This window comes from Gopherus evgoodei, unplaced genomic scaffold, assembly GCF_007399415.2.
Source record: "Gopherus evgoodei ecotype Sinaloan lineage unplaced genomic scaffold, rGopEvg1_v1.p scaffold_278_arrow_ctg1, whole genome shotgun sequence".
In the NCBI taxonomy this organism is placed as follows: Eukaryota; Metazoa; Chordata; order Testudines; family Testudinidae; genus Gopherus; species Gopherus evgoodei.
In genome coordinates this window covers 17,999-35,581 of record NW_022059941.1, presented here as the reverse complement: position 1 = coordinate 35,581, position 17,583 = coordinate 17,999, and the positions used below count along the sequence as shown (strand labels likewise).

Here is a 17,583-nt window from a genome sequence, read left to right as displayed (position 1 = left end):
GGGGGGGCTGGGAGCCAGGACTCCTGGGTTCTCTCCCTGGCTCTAGGAGGGGAGTCGGGACTGGTGGTCAGAGCAGTGGGGGCTGGGAGCCAGGACTCCTGGGTTCTCTCCTGGGCTCTGGGAGGGGAGTGGGGGCTGGTGGTCAGATCGCCTGGGGTGCTCTGTTGCCATCCAGTGGACATAATGGGAACTGCACCCTGTGTCAGCCGCCGCCCCCCCCCCCGCCCCCGCAGGTATAATTAACAGCCTCAGTGAGAAAGGCGTCTGGGGAGGCGTCTGGTCCGGGCCCTGCACGCCGTGTTCTCCAGAGCGTCCCCGCAGGGCTCCGGCCAACCTGCTCTTAACAACTCCCCACGACGCGACTCGGCAAGTTATTCCAGCGCGACCCACCCGGACAGCCGGGAATTCTTCCTCCTGTCCAGCCTGAACCTGAGTTAAGCCCATTGCTCCTTGGCCTGGCCTCAGCGGGTACCTCCCTTCTCCTCCTAACGACCGTTCAGGCGCCCGAAAACTGTGATCTCGGCCCCTCGGGCGCCTCCTCTCCAGACGAAACCAACCCAGTTCTTCCCACCTGCCCTCGCGGCTCAGGGCTCCTGGACCTTTCCGCCTCTTCGTCGCTCCTCCCTGGACCTTCTCCAGTCTGTCCCCATCTCTCCTGAACCGCGGTGCCCAGAACTGGACCCAACCCTCCAGCTGAGGCCGGAGCAGAGCGGCAGAATCACTGCTCGGGTCTGGCTCACAACCCTCCTGCTAACACAGCCCAGAAGGACGCTCGCTTTTTTGGTTACACCGTTGGCTCATATTTAGCTTGTGATCCACCCGGACCCCCAGCCCCCTGTCCGCAGTGCCCCTTCCGGGGGTCACTGCCCATTGTGTGTGCAACGGATTGTTCCTTCCGACGTGGAGCACTCTGCATTTCTCCTGACTGAATTTCATCCTGGTTACTGCAGACCATTTCTCCAGTTTGTCCAGCTCAGTTTGAATTTTAACCCTACCCTCCAAAGCACTCGCCACCCCCCAGCTCGGTATCGTCCACACGCTTTATCAGTGGACTCTCTATGCCATGAGCTAAATGACCGAGGAAGATATTGAGGAGAACCGGACCCAGAACCGATCCCTGCGGGACCCCACTCGTTATGTCCTTCCACCCAACGGGGAACCGCTGAGAGCTGCTCTCTGGGAGCGGTTTTCCAGCCAGTTCCACACCCACTTTTAGCAGCTCCAGCCAGGTTGTATTTCCTAGTTTGTTTAGGAAAAGGTCACGTGAGACGGTAGCAAAAGCTTTGCTAAAGCCCAGATACACAACGTCTCCGCTTCCCCCTCCGCACAAGGCTTGTGAGCCCGTCACAGGCGGCTCTCAGGCTGCTCTGACACACTTTGTTCTGCACAAACCCAGGCTGCTGGCACTGGCCCCTCGGCAGCTCCCGGGGGTTTGCAAATCGATCGATTTTTGGCCCCATTTTCTCGCCAGGCCGGGAAGTGCAGCCGCCGGGTCTGTGATTTCCCCGCTCTAGAGCTGCGTTGGCCCTTCCCCGGCCCCGTGAGATCTGAGAGCTGGTGGCTAACGGCTCGGGGACCCTCCGGCTGGGCCGCAGCAAATCAACCTTCCCCAAGTCGTTCCCGACTTGTCTTTTCCCAGCTCAGACCCTGCGACCGGCTCACGGGTCGGTGAAAACGGAAGAAAACAGCCTTTTACCCCCGGCCGCTCGCGTCTCTTCATCCCGGCTCGCTTGCCGGGTTCCCGCTGCTCGGGGGGCTCCTGCTCGGCGCCTTGGGGGGCTGCAGGTCTCCGGGGTAGGCCGGGGGGGTCTGCTGCCAAACCCCCCTCCCCCCTCCCCCGGATCTTGCCAGCCAGTTCCCGGCATTTGCTGACGTCCTGTCGCAAGGTCTGTGCTCCGTACAGCCACAACAGAGGAGGATTTTCCTCTAGCTAGAGGGGCTGGGGGGGGGGGGGGCTGCGGTTTGGGGCTGTCCCTGATGGTGCCTTGAAGCCCCCCATGACTGTGACCCCAATGTGACCCACCCCTGCGCTCTCTCTCCAGCCTTCAGTCGCTGCTTCCCCGATTTCAGCACAACTGCCCTGAGCAACTTCACCCTCCCGGGCCGGACGCCCAACGAGACCAAGGAGCTGATCTCGTCCGGAGCCCAGTGAGCACAGGGACCCCCCCTGCTCCCCCACCGGGGTCCCTCCCTGCTGCCCCCTGCCCCTGTCCCAGCCGGGGCCCCCCCCAACCTGCAGCCCCCTTCCAGCTGGGACTCTGCCTGGCCCCCACAGCCCTCCCTGCCCAGCCCCCTCCCTCTGTCCCAGCTGGGACCTGCTTGGCCCCCCCAACCCACAGCCTCCTGCGCTCCTCCCAGCCAGGGTCCCTCCCCTGTTCCCAGCTGGGCCCCTCCCCCAACCCGCAGCCTCCCCCCGACACACAGCCCCATCCCTGCTAGGGCCCCCAGCTCACAGCCCCCTGCTAGCCCCACCTCCCTCACTCCGTCTCGCCCCCCAGGCAGATCGTGAAGTCTCTGAACGCCAAGGACATCGGGATGAAGATCTTCGAGGATTTTGCCAGCAGCTGGTACTGGATCCTCATGTGAGTGACGGGCCCCGGGTGACACTGCTGGTGGCAGGGGTGGGGGTGCGGGAATGGGACCCAGGCGTCCGGGTGACACTGCTGGTGGCAGGGGTGGGGGGCTGCGGGAATGGGACCCAGGCGTCTGGGTGACACTGCTGGTGGCAGGGGTGGGGGGGTGCGGGAATGGGACCCAGGCGTCTGGGTGACACTGCTGGTGGCAGGGGTGGGGGGGTGCAGGAATGGGACCCAGGCGTCTGGGTGACACTGCTGGTGGCAGGGGTGGGGGGGTGCGGGAATGGGACCCAGGCGTCTGGGTGACACTGCTGGTGGCAGGGGTGGGGGGGGTGCAGGAATGGGACCCAGGCGTCTGGGTGACACTGCTGGTGGCAGGGGTGGGGGTGCGGGAATGGGACCCAGGCGTCTGGGTGACACTGCTGGTGGCAGGGGTGGGGGGGTGCGGGAATGGGACCCAGGCGTCCGGGTGACACTGCTGGTGGCCGGGGTGGGGGTGCGGGAATGGGACCCAGGCGTCTGGGTGACACTGCTGGTGGCAGGGGTGGGGGTGCGGGAATGGGACCCAGGCGTCTGGGTGACACTGCTGGTGGCAGGGGTGGGGGGATGCGTGAATGGGACCCAGGCGTTCAGGTGACACTGCTGGTGGCAGGGGTGGGGGGATGCGTGAATGGGACCCAGGCGTTCAGGTGACACTGCTGGTGGCAGGGGTGGGGGGGTGCGGGAATGGGACCCAGGCGTCCGGGTGACACTGTTGGTGGCAGGGGTGGGGGTGCGGGAATGGGACCCAGGCGTCTGGGTGACACTGCTGGTGGCAGGGGTGGGGGTGCGGGAATGGGACCCAGGCGTCTGGGTGACACTGCTGGTGGCAGGGGTGGGGGTGCGGGAATGGGACCCAGGCGTCTGGGTGACACTGCTGGTGGCAGGGGTGGGGGTGCGGGAATGGGACCCAGGCGTCTGGGTGACACTGCTGGTGGCAGGGGTGGGGTGCGGGAATGGGACCCAGGCGTCTGGGTGACACTGCTGGTGGCAGGGGTGGGAGGCTGCAGGAATGGGACCCAGGCGTCCGGGTGACACTGCTGGTGGCAGGGGTGGGGGTGCGGGAATGGGACCCAGGCGTCTGGGTGACACTGCTGGTGGCAGGGGTGGGGGTGCGGGAATGGGACCCAGGCGTCTGGGTGACACTGCTGGTGGCAGGGGTGGGGGTGTGCGGGAATGGGACCCAGGCGTCTGGGTGACACTGCTGGTGGTAGGGGTGGGGGTGCGGGAATGGGACCCAGGCGTCTGGGTGACACTGCTGGTGGCAGGGGTGGGGGTGCGGGAATGGGACCCAGGCGTCTGGGTGACACTGCTGGTGGCAGGGGTGGGAGGCTGCAGGAATGGGACCCAGGCGTCCGGGTGACACTGCTGGTGGCAGGGGTGGGGGTGCGGGAATGGGACCCAGGCGTCTGGGTGACACTGCTGGTGGCAGGGGTGGGGGTGCGGGAATGGGACCCAGGCGTCTGGGTGACACTGCTGGTGGCAGGGGTGGGGGTGTGCGGGAATGGGACCCAGGCGTCTGGGTGACACTGCTGGTGGTAGGGGTGGGGGTGCGGGAATGGGACCCAGGCGTCTGGGTGACACTGCTGGTGGCAGGGGTGGGGGTGCGGGAATGGGACCCAGGGGTCTGGGTGACACTGCTGGTGGCAGGGGTGGGGGTGCGGGAATGGGACCCAGGTGTCTGGGTGATACTGCTGGTGGCAGGGGTGGGGGTGCGGGAATGGGACCCAGGCGTCCAGGTGATGCTGCTGGTGCGCGGGGGGCAGGGGCGGGATGGGACCCAGGCGTCCAGGTGACGCTGCTGGTGGTAGGGGTGGGGGTGTGCGGGAATGGGACCCAGGCGTCTGGGTGACACTGCTGGTGGCAGGGGTGGGGGTGCGGGAATGGGACCCAGGGGTCTGGGTGACACTGCTGGTGGCAGGGGTGGGGGTGCGGGAATGGGACCCAGGGGTCTGGGTGATACTGCTGGTGGCAGGGGTGGGGGTGCGGGAATGGGACCCAGGCGTCCAGGTGATGCTGCTGGTGCGGGGGGGGGCAGGGGCGGGATGGGACCCAGGCGTCCAGGTGACGCTGCTGGTGGTAGGGGTGGGGGTGTGCGGGAATGGGACCCAGGCGTCTGGGTGACACTGCTGGTGGCAGGGGTGGGGGTGCGGGAATGGGACCCAGGTGTCTGGGTGACACTGCTGGTGGCAGGGGTGGGGGGCTGCGGGAATGGGACCCAGGCGTCCAGGTGATGCTGCTGGTGTGGGGGGGGCAGGGGCGGGATAGGACCCAGGCATCCGGGTGATGCTGCTGGTGGTAGGGGTAGGGGGTGCAGGAATGGGACCCAGGCGTCCGGGTGACGCTGCTGGTGGTAGTAGGGGAGGGGGGGCAGGGGCAGAATGGGACCCAGGCGTCCGGGTGATGCTGGTGCGGGGGGGGCAGGGGCGGAATGGGACCCAGGCGTCCGGGCGGTGGTTCTCACTCTTTCCCCCCCCCCCAGCGGGCTGCTGATCGCCATGGTGCTGAGCCTTCTCTTCCTGCTGCTGCTGCGGCTGGTGGCCGGGGTGCTGGTCTGGGTGCTGATCCTGGGGGTGCTGGCGGTCACGGCCTACGGTGCGTGGGGGCAGGGCCTGGGAGGGAGGGGCAAAGGTTGGGGGTGGGGCTAGGGGGGGCTGTGTGGGGTGTGGGGAGCCTGGGGGTGTTGTCTTGGGGGGTCGGGGGGCAGCGTTCCCAGGAGATGGAGCCCGGAGCTTGTACTGGGGGGAGGGCAGGCAGCAGGGCCCATGGGGAGTTTGGGGGGGGGAGTCCAGAGGCTGGGGGGCTCTTTGGGAGTCCGTGTCCCCATGTGACCCCATCTCCCCCCCAGGGATCTACCACTGCTGGCGGGAGTACAGCACCTTGCGCACGGCTGGCGCCACCATCAGCAACGTCGGCTTCACTACCAACCTCAGCGTCTACTCCAATGTGCAGGAGACGTGGCTGGCGGCCCGTGAGTCTGGCCCCTCGAAACCCCTGGGGCTCTGCTGGGGGGGCCCTCAAAACCCCTGGGGCTCTGCTGGGGGGGCCCTCAAAACCCCTGGGGCTCTGCTGGGGGGGTTTATAGGAGCAGGGATAAACTCCCCCAAACACGGGGTGCTGCTGTGCTGACCCCTAAATTTGGGGAATGCACCTTTAATCCCGGGGAGCTTCCTTGCTGCCCCCAAAATTCAGCCTCCCCCTTGATTTAGGGGCATGTCACTGAATTCCTAAACCACTGGGACAGCCTCACTTTGGGGGGCACCTTTCAGCACCCTGAAATTCAGGGATTTCTGAATGCAGCTGCCTGAATGTGGGACCCCTTTAGGAAGATCCCCCTAAAAACATGGGTATTGTCCCTTTCTCCTTGGGGAGCATCCCTGACACCCCTAAAATCTGGTTGCTTTTCATAAATTGGGGGGCTTTCTGCACCTCCCTAAACTGCAGGGTTGGCTGAGCCTGGGGCCCCCTGTGGAAATGGGGGAGCTGGATCAACACCCCAGTTCTCTGCCTCAGTCCAGGCCCCTCCCTTCTGCTGGGGGAATTTGAGGGTGTGCCTCATTTTAGGGAGTCAGTAAATCCCACTGTGGGAATGTGGGGGGTCTTTATTGACTCCTTAATAAGTGGGGTGCCCCAAATCTGTTTCCTCTTGAAGTAGGGGGCCCCCCTCTCTCTCCCAGCAGCCCCCAGCCCTGTCTGTGCCACCCCCTAATGTCTCTGCCCCCCCAGTGATAATCTTGGCTGTGGTGGAAGGTGTCCTCCTCCTTCTCCTCATCTTCCTCCGCAAACGCATCCTCATCGCCATTGCCCTCATCCAGGAGTCCAGCCGGTGAGTCATCAGCCCATGCCCCAGGAGGGGGGAGCAGGGCAGCATCTTGGGGGCCAGGGGGGCCAGGGCAGCCCCTTGGGGGGAGGCACCGGGGGTCTGATCCTCCTGGGGACACCTTAGCAGCCCTGGCTCCTGTCCCTTTAATGAGGGGGTAGGGGGGAGAGCAGAACTGGGGATGTTAACCTGTGGAACTGCCTGACACATGATTGGGGGAGAGAGAAAGGGTTAAAAGCAGGAGGGCCCAAGGGGTCTGACCTGGGGGGGGGGTGGAAATGGGGCCAGATGGACCTGTGGGTCTGGCCTGGGGGAGGGGAGGAGGCCAGGTGAGCTAGGCCTGATCTCCAGCAGGCGGGATGCCAGGTTAGACGGGCCCGGGGGTCTGGTAGCCGGGGGTGCGGGAAGCTCTAGGTCCCAATGGGGAGTGGGGGACTATGGGGGGGTCCCCAAAACAGGAATTAACATGGGGTCCCCCTTTTGTCTCCACTTCCAGAGCCATCGGCTACATGATGTCCACCCTGTTCTACCCTCTGGTCACTTTCCTCCTGCTGCTCATCTGTGTGGCCTATTGGGCCATGACGGCTCTGTATCCTCTGGGCCCCACAGCTGCCCCCTGCCTGCCCCCCAGCCAGATCGGGTCCAGCGCCCCCCAGAGGGCACAGGCCCCGTGTGCTCCTGTTATCTCCCCTTGACTGCTCCCCCCCCAGCTATCTGGCCACGTCCGGGACTCCCTTGTATCGTGTCACCAGCAGCAATTCCAGCGACCCCAGGTGCTCCGGCATCTCGGGCAACGAGACCTGCAACCCCCTGGTGAGAGACCAGGAGAGAGAACCCAGGAGTCCTGGCTCCCAGCCCCCCCTGCTCTGACCACCAGCCCCCACTTCCCTCCCAGAGCTGGGAGAGAACCCAGGAGTCCTGGCTCCCAGCCCCCCTGCTCTAACCACCAGCCCCCACTCCCCTGCCAGAGCCTGGAGAGAACCCAGGAGTCCTGGCTCCCAGCCCCCCTGCTCTGACCACCAGCCCCCACTCCCCTCCCAGAGCTGGGAGAGAACCCAGGAGTCCTGGCTCCCAGCCCCCCCTGCTCTGACCACCAGCCCCCATTCCCCTCCCAGAGTTGGGGAGAGAACCCAGGAGTCCTTGCTCCCAGCCCCCCCTGCTCTGACCACCAGCCCCCACTCCCCTCCCAGAGCCGGGGAGAGAACCCAGGAGTCCTGGCTCCCAGCCCCCCCTGCTCTGACCCACCAGCCCCCACTCCCCTCCCAGAGCCAGGGAGAGAACCCGGGAGTCCTGGCTCCCAGCCCCCCCCTGCTCTGACCACCAGCCCCCACTGCCCTCCCAGAGCCAGGAGAGAACCCAGGAGTCCTGGCTCCCAGCCCAGCCCCCACTGCCCTCCCAGAGCCAGGAGAGAACCCAGGAGTCCTGGCTCCCAGCCCCCCTGCTCTGACCCACCAGCCCCCACTCCCCTCCCAGAGCCAGGAGAGAACCCAGGAGTCCTGGCTCCCAGCCCCCCTGCTCTGACCCACCAGCCCCCACTCCCCTCCCAGAGCTGGGGAGAGAACCCAGGAGTCCTGACTTCTAGGCCCTGTAGCGGAGCTGAAATTGGGGGGGCCATGGGGTGACCTCGCTTCTGCCTTCGTGTCCCACCAGACTCCTGGGTTCTGCCCCCTTCGTTCTCAGGCTCCCGCTCCCGGCTCCTTTGTTCTGCTCTCGCTGGTTCCTTCCCTCCCAGCCGCCATCGGGTCCCTTCTCCGGCCTGTGGCTTCACCTGCGCTCGGGCGTCTCTGGGCCTCTCGTTCCTTCTTCCCACGGTTGTTCCTCGGCCGCCTCTTCCCTGGGGGGCTCCCGTGGCCCCGCTGTTGTTCTTGTCGTTTTTCTTCGTTCCCTCCTTCCTTTTCTCCAGCTGGTCTCAGGGCTCTTGTTCCTTCACCTCCTTCTCTCCGTCCCACATTTGTTCGTTCTGCCGGGTCCCTGTTCCCTCGTCCCTGCTTCATTCCTGCAGCTGCTTCGTTTGTCTGGCCGGTCTCCCGTTTCCTCCGGTCCTCCGCCGGCCGGTCTCCCGTTTCCTCCGGTCCTCCGCCGGCCGGTCTCCCGTTTCCTCCGGTCCTCCGCCGGCCGGTTCTCCCGTTTCCTCCGGTCCTCCGCCGGCCGGTCTCCCGTTTCCTCCGGTCCTCCGCCGGCCGGTTCTCCCGTTTCCTCCGGTCCTCCGCCGGCCGGTCTCCCCTTCCTTCCCTGGTTCCTTTACTTGTCAGCCGGGGCTCCCGTTTCCTCCGGTCCTCCGCCGGCCGGTTCTCCCGTTTCCTCCGGTCCTCCGCCGCCCGGTCTCCCCTTCCTTCCCTCCTTCCTTCCCTCCTTCCTTTACTTGTCAGCCGGGGCTCCCGCCTTCTCATTCCTCTGTGGGCCTTTTCACATTCCCTCGCCGGGGGGGGTTCCCTCGCCGAGTGGGGGGGGGTCTCTGGTTCCCTCGCCGGGGGGGGCCCCTCTGGTTCCTTTCTCGGCTCGGCCCCGGCTCACGCTCTCCCTCGGCCCCGCAGACGTTCAACGCCTCCCGCTACCAGCCCTGCCCGGCCGCCGGCTGCACCTTCTACAAGTACCAGGCCGAGGGGCTCTACCAGCGCAACCTCTTCAACCTGCAGCTCTACAACGTGCTGGGGCTGCTGTGGGCGGCCAACTTTGCGCTGGCGCTGGGGCAGTGCGTGCTGGCCGGCGCCTTCGCCTCCTACTACTGGGCACGGGACAAGCCCCGCGACGTGCCCGCCTGCGCCGTGGGGAGCGCCTTCCTGCGCACGCTGCGGTGAGCCCCCGGCCAGCCCCCCGCCGGGCCCCCCGTCCCCCCGTCCCCGCCTGCGCCGTGGGGAGCGCATTCCTGCGCGCGCTGCGGTGAGCCCCCGGCCAGCCCCCCGCCGGGCCCCCCGCCCCCCCATCCCCGCCTGCGCCGTGGGGAGCGCCTTCCTGCGCACGCTGCGGTGAGCCCCCGGCCAGCCCCCCGCCAGGCCCCCCGTCCCCGCCTGCGCCGTGGGGAGCGCCTTCCTGCGCGCGCTGCGGTGAGCCCCCGGCCAGGCCCCCCGTCCCCGCCTGCGCCATGGGGAGCGCCTTCCTGCGCACGCTGCGGTGAGCCCCCGGCCAGCCCCCCGCCGGGCCCCCCGTCCCCCCATCCCCGCCTGCGCCGTGGGGAGCGCCTTGCTGCGCACGCTGCGGTGAGCCCCCCATCCCCCCTGCCGGGCCCCCCGTCCCTGCCTGCACCGTGGGGAGAGCCTTCCTGTGCGCGCTGCGGTGAGCCCCCGGCCAGCCCCCCATCCCCCCTGCCCGGCCCCCCGGCCCCGCCTGCACCGTGGGGAGAGCCTTCCTGCGCGCACTGCAGTGAGCCCCCGGCCTCCCCGCCGGCCCCTGTCCCTGCCGCCGGGCCCATGCTGCAGGGAGCTGGACGCCTGGGTCCCCCAGCTGGCTTCAGAGCCCGGAGCCTCCAGAGCAGGGTCCCTGGCGGGCGCCGGAGCATCTGCCGAAATGTCGCCGGATTCCTGCAGCATTTCGGCGGCGCCGCCTCTCGCTGACGGTTCGGTGGCTGCCCCACCCGGGAGGACGCGGTGCCCTGGTGCTGCCCCCTGCTCCAGAGGGAAGGGATGATGCAAATGAGCTGGATTCATTGCTTATGCAAATGAGGGGAGCCGGACACCTGGGCTCAGGGGTCTGATTTCGGGTCCCCACCTGTGGCTGTGTCCGCTAGGGGAGGAGCAGGATGCAATTAGGGGCTGGGTTATGTAAATTATACTATCCCTATTCATTAGCTATGCAAATGAGAAGTGTAAGAAGCTGCCTCTATCTTCTGAGGGGGACATGGCTGGGAGCCCGGACTCCTGGGTTCTCTCCTGGCTCTGGGAGGGGAGTGGGGGCTGGTGGTGAGAGCAGGGGGGGCTGGGAGCCAGGACTCCTGGTTCCCAGCCCCCACTCCGAGCCAGGAGAGAACCCAGGACTCCTGGGTTCTCTCTCTACTGCTCTGTCTGCCTCACTAACTCTTCCCCCCACCCCCATGCCGGGGGCCTCTCCCTGCAGGTACCACACGGGGTCGCTGGCTTTCGGGGCCCTGATCCTCACCATCGTCCAGCTGATCCGCATCCTCCTGGAATACCTGGACCACAAACTCAAAGGTGGGGTTCCCCTTCCTGGGGGGAGTCATGCCTGCACCCCCATTTTCCAGCCGCCCTCCTTAACTTCCTGCCCTTCACCCTTGCCCCCAGATCCCTGTCCACCCCACAGCTGCACTTTGGGGTCTACCAGAATCTGACCCCACCCCAGAGCGCTCCACATGTCTTTGAGCACCCTGATGTTTGGCCCTGCTCCATGCGACCTGCACCCCAAATTTCTGCTTCCTCCCCGTGACACCGTGGAAATCTTCACCCTCAAAATATTGACACCCCCACCTGATTTTGCACTGGTTTGTTCCAGGATTCCCCCCACCGCCCAAAGTGGAGCTGTGCCTCCGAACTGGGATCCTCACCCCCCAACATTCAACAGTCCCCCCCAATGGGGCCCTCCCAGACCGTGAACCCTTCTGCAAGCACCCCAAATTCTGGGGCCTGGCCCAAGAGCCGTCACCCTGTGTGCAGCGTCTCCCCATTTCAGTGCATATACCCCCCTGTGTTCGTGTCCCCCCAATGCCCAAACCCTGCCCCCCAAAAACTGCCTGTTACCCTACCTTCACCCCCACTTTGCTCCTTGTTGGCTCATAGCTGGGCCAGTCCCAAAGGGGGATGCCCCTCACTTCCCCTGGCCCTTGAGACATTTTGGGGTTCAGAGACCTCAATATTGCAATGAGAGACGCTGATTTTCCTTGTACCCTATATCTCGCCATATCCCCAGTCCCTGATCCAACTTGGGGTTTGGGGACCCCAAGACATATTGGGGTTCAGGAATCCCCCTTGGCCTTGGCCTTCCCCCAGCCCTGGAGACCTTTGGGGGCTTGGGGATGTGGAGGGAGGCTCTTCCCCCGTGGGGGGCTCTGGCAGGGGGCTGGGGGTGCACGGGGGTGTCTGATTGGCTCCTGCCCCCCTAGGAGCGCAGAACCCCTTCACTCGCTGCCTGCTTTGCTGCCTGAAATGCTGCTTCTGGTGCCTGGAGAAATTCATCAAATTCCTCAACAGGAACGCCTACATCATGGTGGGGATCGCGGGGCCCTGGGGGGATACAGGGCTATGAGATATGGGGGGGCATAGGGGGAACCCTGTGCAGGATCACTGGGGTGTGTGGGGAGATCCCTTTGCAGAGCCTTCTTGGTGTGTGTGGGGTGAGTGCTGGGGGGCTGCACTCCTGGGTGTGGGCTTTGCGGGAGGGGAGGGGTGTGGTCCCTGGGCTGTTGGAGGGGCTATTTCTGGGGGGAAGAGTTTGAGGGGTCCCATGCTATGGGGTGAAAGGACAGAGCTGCCCATCCTACCGGGGGGACCCTGGGGTGGTTTGAGGGGGGTCCTGGGGGGAGAAGGGGTCCCTGGAAGGGGCAAGTTTGGGGGAGTCCTGGGGTGGGAGCAGGGAGAGGGGCTCGGGGTGGGTTTGGGGGGGTAGAGTTGGAATGTCTCTCTCCCCCCATTATGGGGGTGTCCCTATCACCCCCCCAGATCGCAATCTACGGGAAGAATTTCTGCACCTCCGCCAAGAACGCCTTCAAACTGCTTATGCGCAACATCGTCAGGTAACCAGACACCTGGGTTCTGTCCCTGGCACTGGGAGGGGAGTGGGGGCTGGGCACCAGGACTCCTGGGTCCCCTCTCTGGCTCTAGGAGGGGAGCGGGGGCCGGGGGCCGGGCGCCAGGACTCCTCTGTTCTCTCCCCGGCTCTAGGAGGGGAGCAGGGGCCGGGCGCTAGGACTCCTGGGTTCTCTCCCTGGCTCTAGGAGGGGAGCAGGGGCCGGGGGCCGGGCGCCAGGACTCCTCGGTTCTCTCCCCGGCTCTAGGAGGGGAGCGGGGGCTGGGGCCGGGCGCCAGGACTCCTGTGTTCTCTCCCTGGCTCTAGGAGGGGAGTGGGGGTTGGGGCCGGGCGCCAGGACTCCTGGGTTCTCTCCCCGGCTCTAGGAGGGGAGCGGGGGCCGGGGACCGGGCGCTAGGACTCCTGGGTTCTCTCCCCGGCTCTAGGAGGGGAGCAGGGGCTGGGGGCCGGGCGCTAGGACTCCTGGGTTCTCTCCCCAGCTCTAGGAGGGGAGCAGGGGCTGGGGGCCGGGCACCAGGACTCCTGGGTTCTCTCCCCGGGCTCTAGGAGGGGAGCGGGGGCTGGGGCCGGGGCCGGGCGCCAGGACTCCTGGGTTCTCTCCCCGGCTCTAGGAGGGGAGCGGGGTCTGGGGGCTGGGCGCCAGGACTCCTGGGTTCTCTCCTCCCTGCAGGGTGGTGGTGCTGGACAAGGTGACTGACCTGCTGCTGCTCTTTGGGAAGCTGCTGGTGGTGGGGGGCGTCGGGGTCCTGGGGTTCTTCTTCTTCTCGGGCCAGATCCAGATCTCCGACCCCCAGTTCCGCTCACCCTCCCTCAACTACTACTGGCTGCCCATCCTGGTATGTGCCCCCTGCCGTGTGGGTCTGGGGTTTGGGGGTGAGAGCTGGGACCTGGGGTGGTGACATCTCAGCTCTAGGGAGGGGTCTCCCTTGGGGGTTGGGACCTGGGCTGGGATCTGGGGTGGCATCCCTTGGGGGTCAGGATCTGGGCTGCCCCCTCCCCGCTGACCCCCATCTCCCCCTTGCAGACGGTGGTGGTGGGCGCCTACCTGATCGCCCAGGGCTTCTTCAGCGTCTACAGCATGTGTGTGGACACCCTCTTCCTCTGCTTCCGTGAGTGCCCCCCGCCCCACCCTGCCCCGCCCCCCAGCCGCCCCCCAGCAGGCGCCGAGCGTGGGGCTGAGCCGCTCTCTGTCTCCCCCAGTGGAGGACCTGGAGCGGAACGACGGCTCAGTGGAGAAGCCGTACTACATGTCGTCCTCCCTCATGAAGATCCTCAACAAGAAGAACAAGAAGGCGGAGACGAAATAGCCCCCCCCAAGTGTGCGGCGCTGCCCCTCCCCCATCACTCCATTTCCTGTTGGGGGGCCCCCCATTCGCCCCCCTGCCCGGTGGCCCTCTTGCATTGCAGGTTCCTTCCCTTCGCGGGCATCACTTCCTGTGGGCCATATCTTAGCGTAGGCCTGCTCCCCTCCCCCCCCATTGCCAACCTCCCGCTCGATGGCGTCACTTCCTGTGGGCCATATTGTAGAGTAGGCCTGCTCCCCTCCCCCCCCATTGCCAACCTCCCGCTCGATGGCGTCACTTCCTGTGGGCCATATTGTAGCGTAGGCCTGCTCCCCTCCCCCCCCATTGCCAACCTTCCCCTTGATGGTGTCACTTCCTGTGGGCCATATTGTAGTGTAGGCCTGCTCCCCTCCCCCCGCATTGCCAACCCTCCCCTTGATGGTGTCACTTCCTGGGGACCATATCTTAGCGTAGGCCTGCTCCCCTCCCCCCCCATTGCCAACCTTCCCCTTGATGGCGTCACTTCCTGTGGGCCATATTGTAGCGTAGGCCTGCTCCCCTCCCCCCCATTGCCAACCTTCCCCTTGATGGTGTCACTTCCTGTGGGCCATATTGTAGCGTAGGCCTGCTCCCCTCCCCCCCCATTGCCAACCTTCCCCTTGATGGCGTCACTTCCTGTGGGCCATATTGTAGCGTAGGCCTGCTCCCCTCCCCCACCATTGCCAACCTCCCGCTCGATGGCGTCACTTCCTGTGGGCCATATTGTAGAGTAGGCCTGCTCCCCTCCCCCCCTTGCCAAACTTCCCCTTGATGGTGTCACTTCCTGTGGACCATATCTTAGCATAGGCCTGCTCCCCTCCCCCCCATTGCCAACCTTCCCCTTGATGGCGTCACTTCCTGTGGGCCATATTGTAGTGTAGGCCTGTTCCCCTCCCCCACCTTGCCAACCTTCCCCTTGATGGTGTCACTTCCTGTGGACCATATTGTAGCGTAGGCCTGCTCCCCTCCCCCACCATTGCCAACCTCCGCTCAATGGTGTCACTTCCTGTGGGCCATATTGTAGTGTAGGCCTGCTCCCCTCCCCCCCCTTGCCAACCTTCCCCTTGATGGTGTCACTTCCTGTGGGCCATATTGTAGCCTGGGCCTGCTGCTTAAGTGACTGCAGCCAAGCTCTGTCACATTAGCTCCACTTCCTGTCGGCCATTTTACTCGGGGGGCCTGGGCTGTACTCCAGGCTGCCGCCTCCACGTCGTGTGCCATCCCCCCCATTTTACTTCTCCAACCCCCACATCCTCCACTCCCAGGCCCACTTCCTGTCTGTAAGTGTGTCACTTCCTGTCCATGGCCAATCCAGGCCATGCCACATACTGTAGGAATTACCATAATCAAGAGCCATCTCCCCTATATACCAACACCCCCCTTCCCCCTGAAATCTCTCCCCCCCACTGTACCTAGAACCTCTCAGGGTGTCTCTCCACAGAGAGCAGGGCATTATGTAGGAAGGAGAAGAGATTTTATTAAAGATTTATTGATTAACGGGGCTGGTTTTGTTGTACTCCAAGTACTATACCGGATCTTTTCAGGGGGGTTAAGGCAAAACGCCACATTTATTAGTAATACAGGTATCCATTAATACTCTATGATATGCATATGAGAGATATATCACAGTCATGCATTCACACACACACACACACTCCGTCTTGCTGTTGTTACCAACTAGTTGCTCCCCTTTACTGCACTGGCCAGGTGAGTTAGATGGGGGAGGGGTGGAGCCGGGCTTCTGCTGATCCGGATCGATGCTCCGATGGTGACAAGACGAGATCTGGGGTCCTTCTGCAAGACACCTCGTATTTATAGCAGCTTCCCTCTTATGCAAATCTAGACCAGATTCAAAATCTGGGTCTGCGTCCGTTGGTCTTTGTGCTGCTTTTCTCTGGGTGTTGTCCCAGTGCTGCTCAAAGAGGGTGTTTTCTAAAGAAGGTGCGTGCTTCTAATCCCTGAGGCCATCAATATGTCTGCTCTTCTTTATTGGGCCCACTTGACAAGTTGTATTGTCCTTTGCTCTGGCTCCCATTCCCTCTTCAACTCTTGTAGCTGTCTGGAGGTGGGTGTCTTCCAAGCCTCACTCATTCACACCTCATTCAGTCAACAGGGCAATTGATTACAGAGTGGGGGGAAGATCTTATTCTACTTCTAGCAAAAAGGCACATGTTTCTTTTACTTTAACTATACTATCCTTAGGGGCTATAACATTTGATACCAAGTTTTCTACCAATTTTCTATATAGGGATCTAATACAAAGTTGTATGAAAATAAAGAGGCACAATGCCAAGTCATATGAAATACAAGATAACATCATGCCAGATGCCATGTCAGAAAGATACTTAATACAAAATAACACAATGCAACATTATAAAGATTTACAGAGATAGTTAATACAGAGATTTCTCTACAGTTTGTTAATTAATCCAAAGCAGGTTAGGGCAGGGCAGGGCAGCACCCCACAGTGATGAGAGCATCCCTGCTGGCCTGGGAAGCGCCCCCTCCTGGGAACCACAATGAAATGCAGCCAGCCGGCCATGTGGGGCCAGAAACCGCCCCGAGCATGGGGAACACTCCCCCCGGCCCCCATCCCAAGTCAGTTTCAAGCGAAGCGAAGTACTTCCTCCTGGGCACAGTTGGGGCTGGAGGAGCCGGGATCCCCCTGCAGCACCCCATCAGTTCCAGCTCAGCAGCCCTGTCAAGGTATTTCCCCCACTTTGAACTTTAGTGTCCAAAAAGTGGGGATCTGCATGTACCCTTCTAAGCTTAATTCCTAGCTTAGATCTGATAGCACTGCCACCAGCCAGAAATTCCAGTGTCTGGTACACTCCCTGTTCCCCAAACCCCTTGGGTCTTAAAACAAGGAGAAATAAACCCTTCCCCCTCCCAGACTTTCCCCTCCCTGGGTTACCCTGACAGGCTACACTGATCCAAACTCCTGGGATCTTAAAACAGAGAGGAATTAACCTTCCCCCCACCAGTCCCCTGGTGAGTTCAGACCCAGTCCCCTTGGGTCTTAAACAAGGAGAAAAATCAATCAGGTTCTTAAAAAAGAAAATTTTTACTTTTTCTTTCTTAATTAAAAGCTCTCTCTGTAAAACCAGGATGGAAAATGCTTACAGGGTCTTCAGCTTACATAGACTAGAGGGACTCCCTCCCCCCTAGCCTAAGATACAAGTTACAGCAAACAGAGGTAAAAATCCTTCCAGCAAAAAGACACATTTACCAGTTGAGAAAACAAACATAAGACTTATCCACCTTGCTTGACTATTACTTACAATTTTGAAACATGAAAATCTGATTCAGAAAGATTTGGAGAGCCTGGATGTACGTCTGGTCCCTCTTAGTCCCAAGAGCGAACAACGAAAAAACAAACAGCACAAACAAAGACTTCCCCCCACCGAGATTTGAAAGTATCTTGTCACCCTATTGGTCCTCTGGTCAGGTGTCAGCCAGGTTTACTGAGCTTCTTAACCCTTTACAGGTAAAAGAGACATTAACCCTTAACCATCAGTTTGACAGGCCCCATCTCCGGTGGGGGCTTGGCGGGGGGCAGAGCTGGCCCCACATGCCAGACCCCAGATCTGCAACACAGACCAAGGCAGAGCTGAGCTGTAGCCCAGGAGAGAGATTTGCCTCCTCCAGCTGCTCCCTCCCCTTCAGCCCCCAGTGGTTTCTCTCCCCCCTTCCCCCTCTGCCAGGTGCCCCCACTCACCCTCCTCTGCTCACAGCATCTGCTTCATGCCCCCGGCCCCGCGCTGCAGCCAGCACGCCTGCAACTTCTGCAGCAGCCGATCCTTCTCCTCTGCCTCCCGGGCAGCCTTCTGTGAGGGGGGGGGACCCCCGAGATCAGCCCGAGAGCAGCGCTGAGCCAGCCCTTGTAGTTCCCATGGCAGCCACGGGGCGGTGCCAAACCTGCCCCAGGGGCAGTTCCTCCAGCAGCCCAGTGCAGGCGGCTGCAGCCACTAGGTGGTGCTAGTGGGGTCCCTCCCATCCCACCGCTGCCCCCCTGCCAGCCTGGACCCCCTCTCACCGCCAGCGCGTGGTCCCGCTCCTCCAGCAGCCCCCGCAGTCGGGCCAGCTCCGCCCGGCACCGCACCAGGGCGGCAGCTCCCGCGGCCAGCGCCCC

The 17,583-nt window shown here is 63.4% G+C and overlaps 1 protein-coding gene and 1 long non-coding RNA gene across 2 annotated transcripts; one reads left to right on the top strand and one right to left on the bottom strand.

Moving 5' to 3' along the window:
- Positions 1-1,998: 1,998 nt before the first annotated feature.
- On the top strand, positions 1,999-14,942 carry SLC44A4 (solute carrier family 44 member 4). Its single transcript, XM_030543059.1, has 14 exons — positions 1,999-2,148; positions 2,499-2,582; positions 5,098-5,210; positions 5,464-5,586; positions 6,342-6,441; positions 6,932-7,024; positions 7,146-7,248; positions 8,970-9,229; positions 10,486-10,580; positions 11,486-11,589; positions 12,042-12,115; positions 12,800-12,965; positions 13,154-13,238; positions 13,330-14,942. The coding sequence occupies exons 2-14, from the start codon at positions 2,536-2,538 to the stop codon at positions 13,434-13,436; spliced, it is 1,470 nt and encodes a 489-aa protein (XP_030398919.1). The 5' UTR covers positions 1,999-2,148; positions 2,499-2,535; the 3' UTR covers positions 13,437-14,942.
- A 1,959-nt stretch (positions 14,943-16,901) lies between these two features.
- LOC115640295 lies at positions 16,902-17,572 on the bottom strand. Its single transcript, XR_003997857.1, has 3 exons — positions 17,488-17,572; positions 17,170-17,278; positions 16,902-16,930 (listed from the first exon to the last, which is right to left on the bottom strand). It is a non-coding gene; the product is annotated as an uncharacterized LOC115640295 (long non-coding RNA).
- Positions 17,573-17,583: the final 11 nt, after the last annotated feature.

Coding starts and splice junctions, on each gene's coding strand:
- SLC44A4 (XM_030543059.1), top strand. CDS start 2,536: ATGAAGATCTTCGAGGATTTTGCCAGCAGCTGGTACTGGATCCTCAT. Junction 9,230..10,485: donor GCCTTCCTGCGCACGCTGCG/GTGAGCCCCCGG, acceptor CTCTCCCTGCAG/GTACCACACGGGGTCGCTGG. Junction 12,966..13,153: donor ACTACTGGCTGCCCATCCTG/GTATGTGCCCCC, acceptor TCCCCCTTGCAG/ACGGTGGTGGTGGGCGCCTA.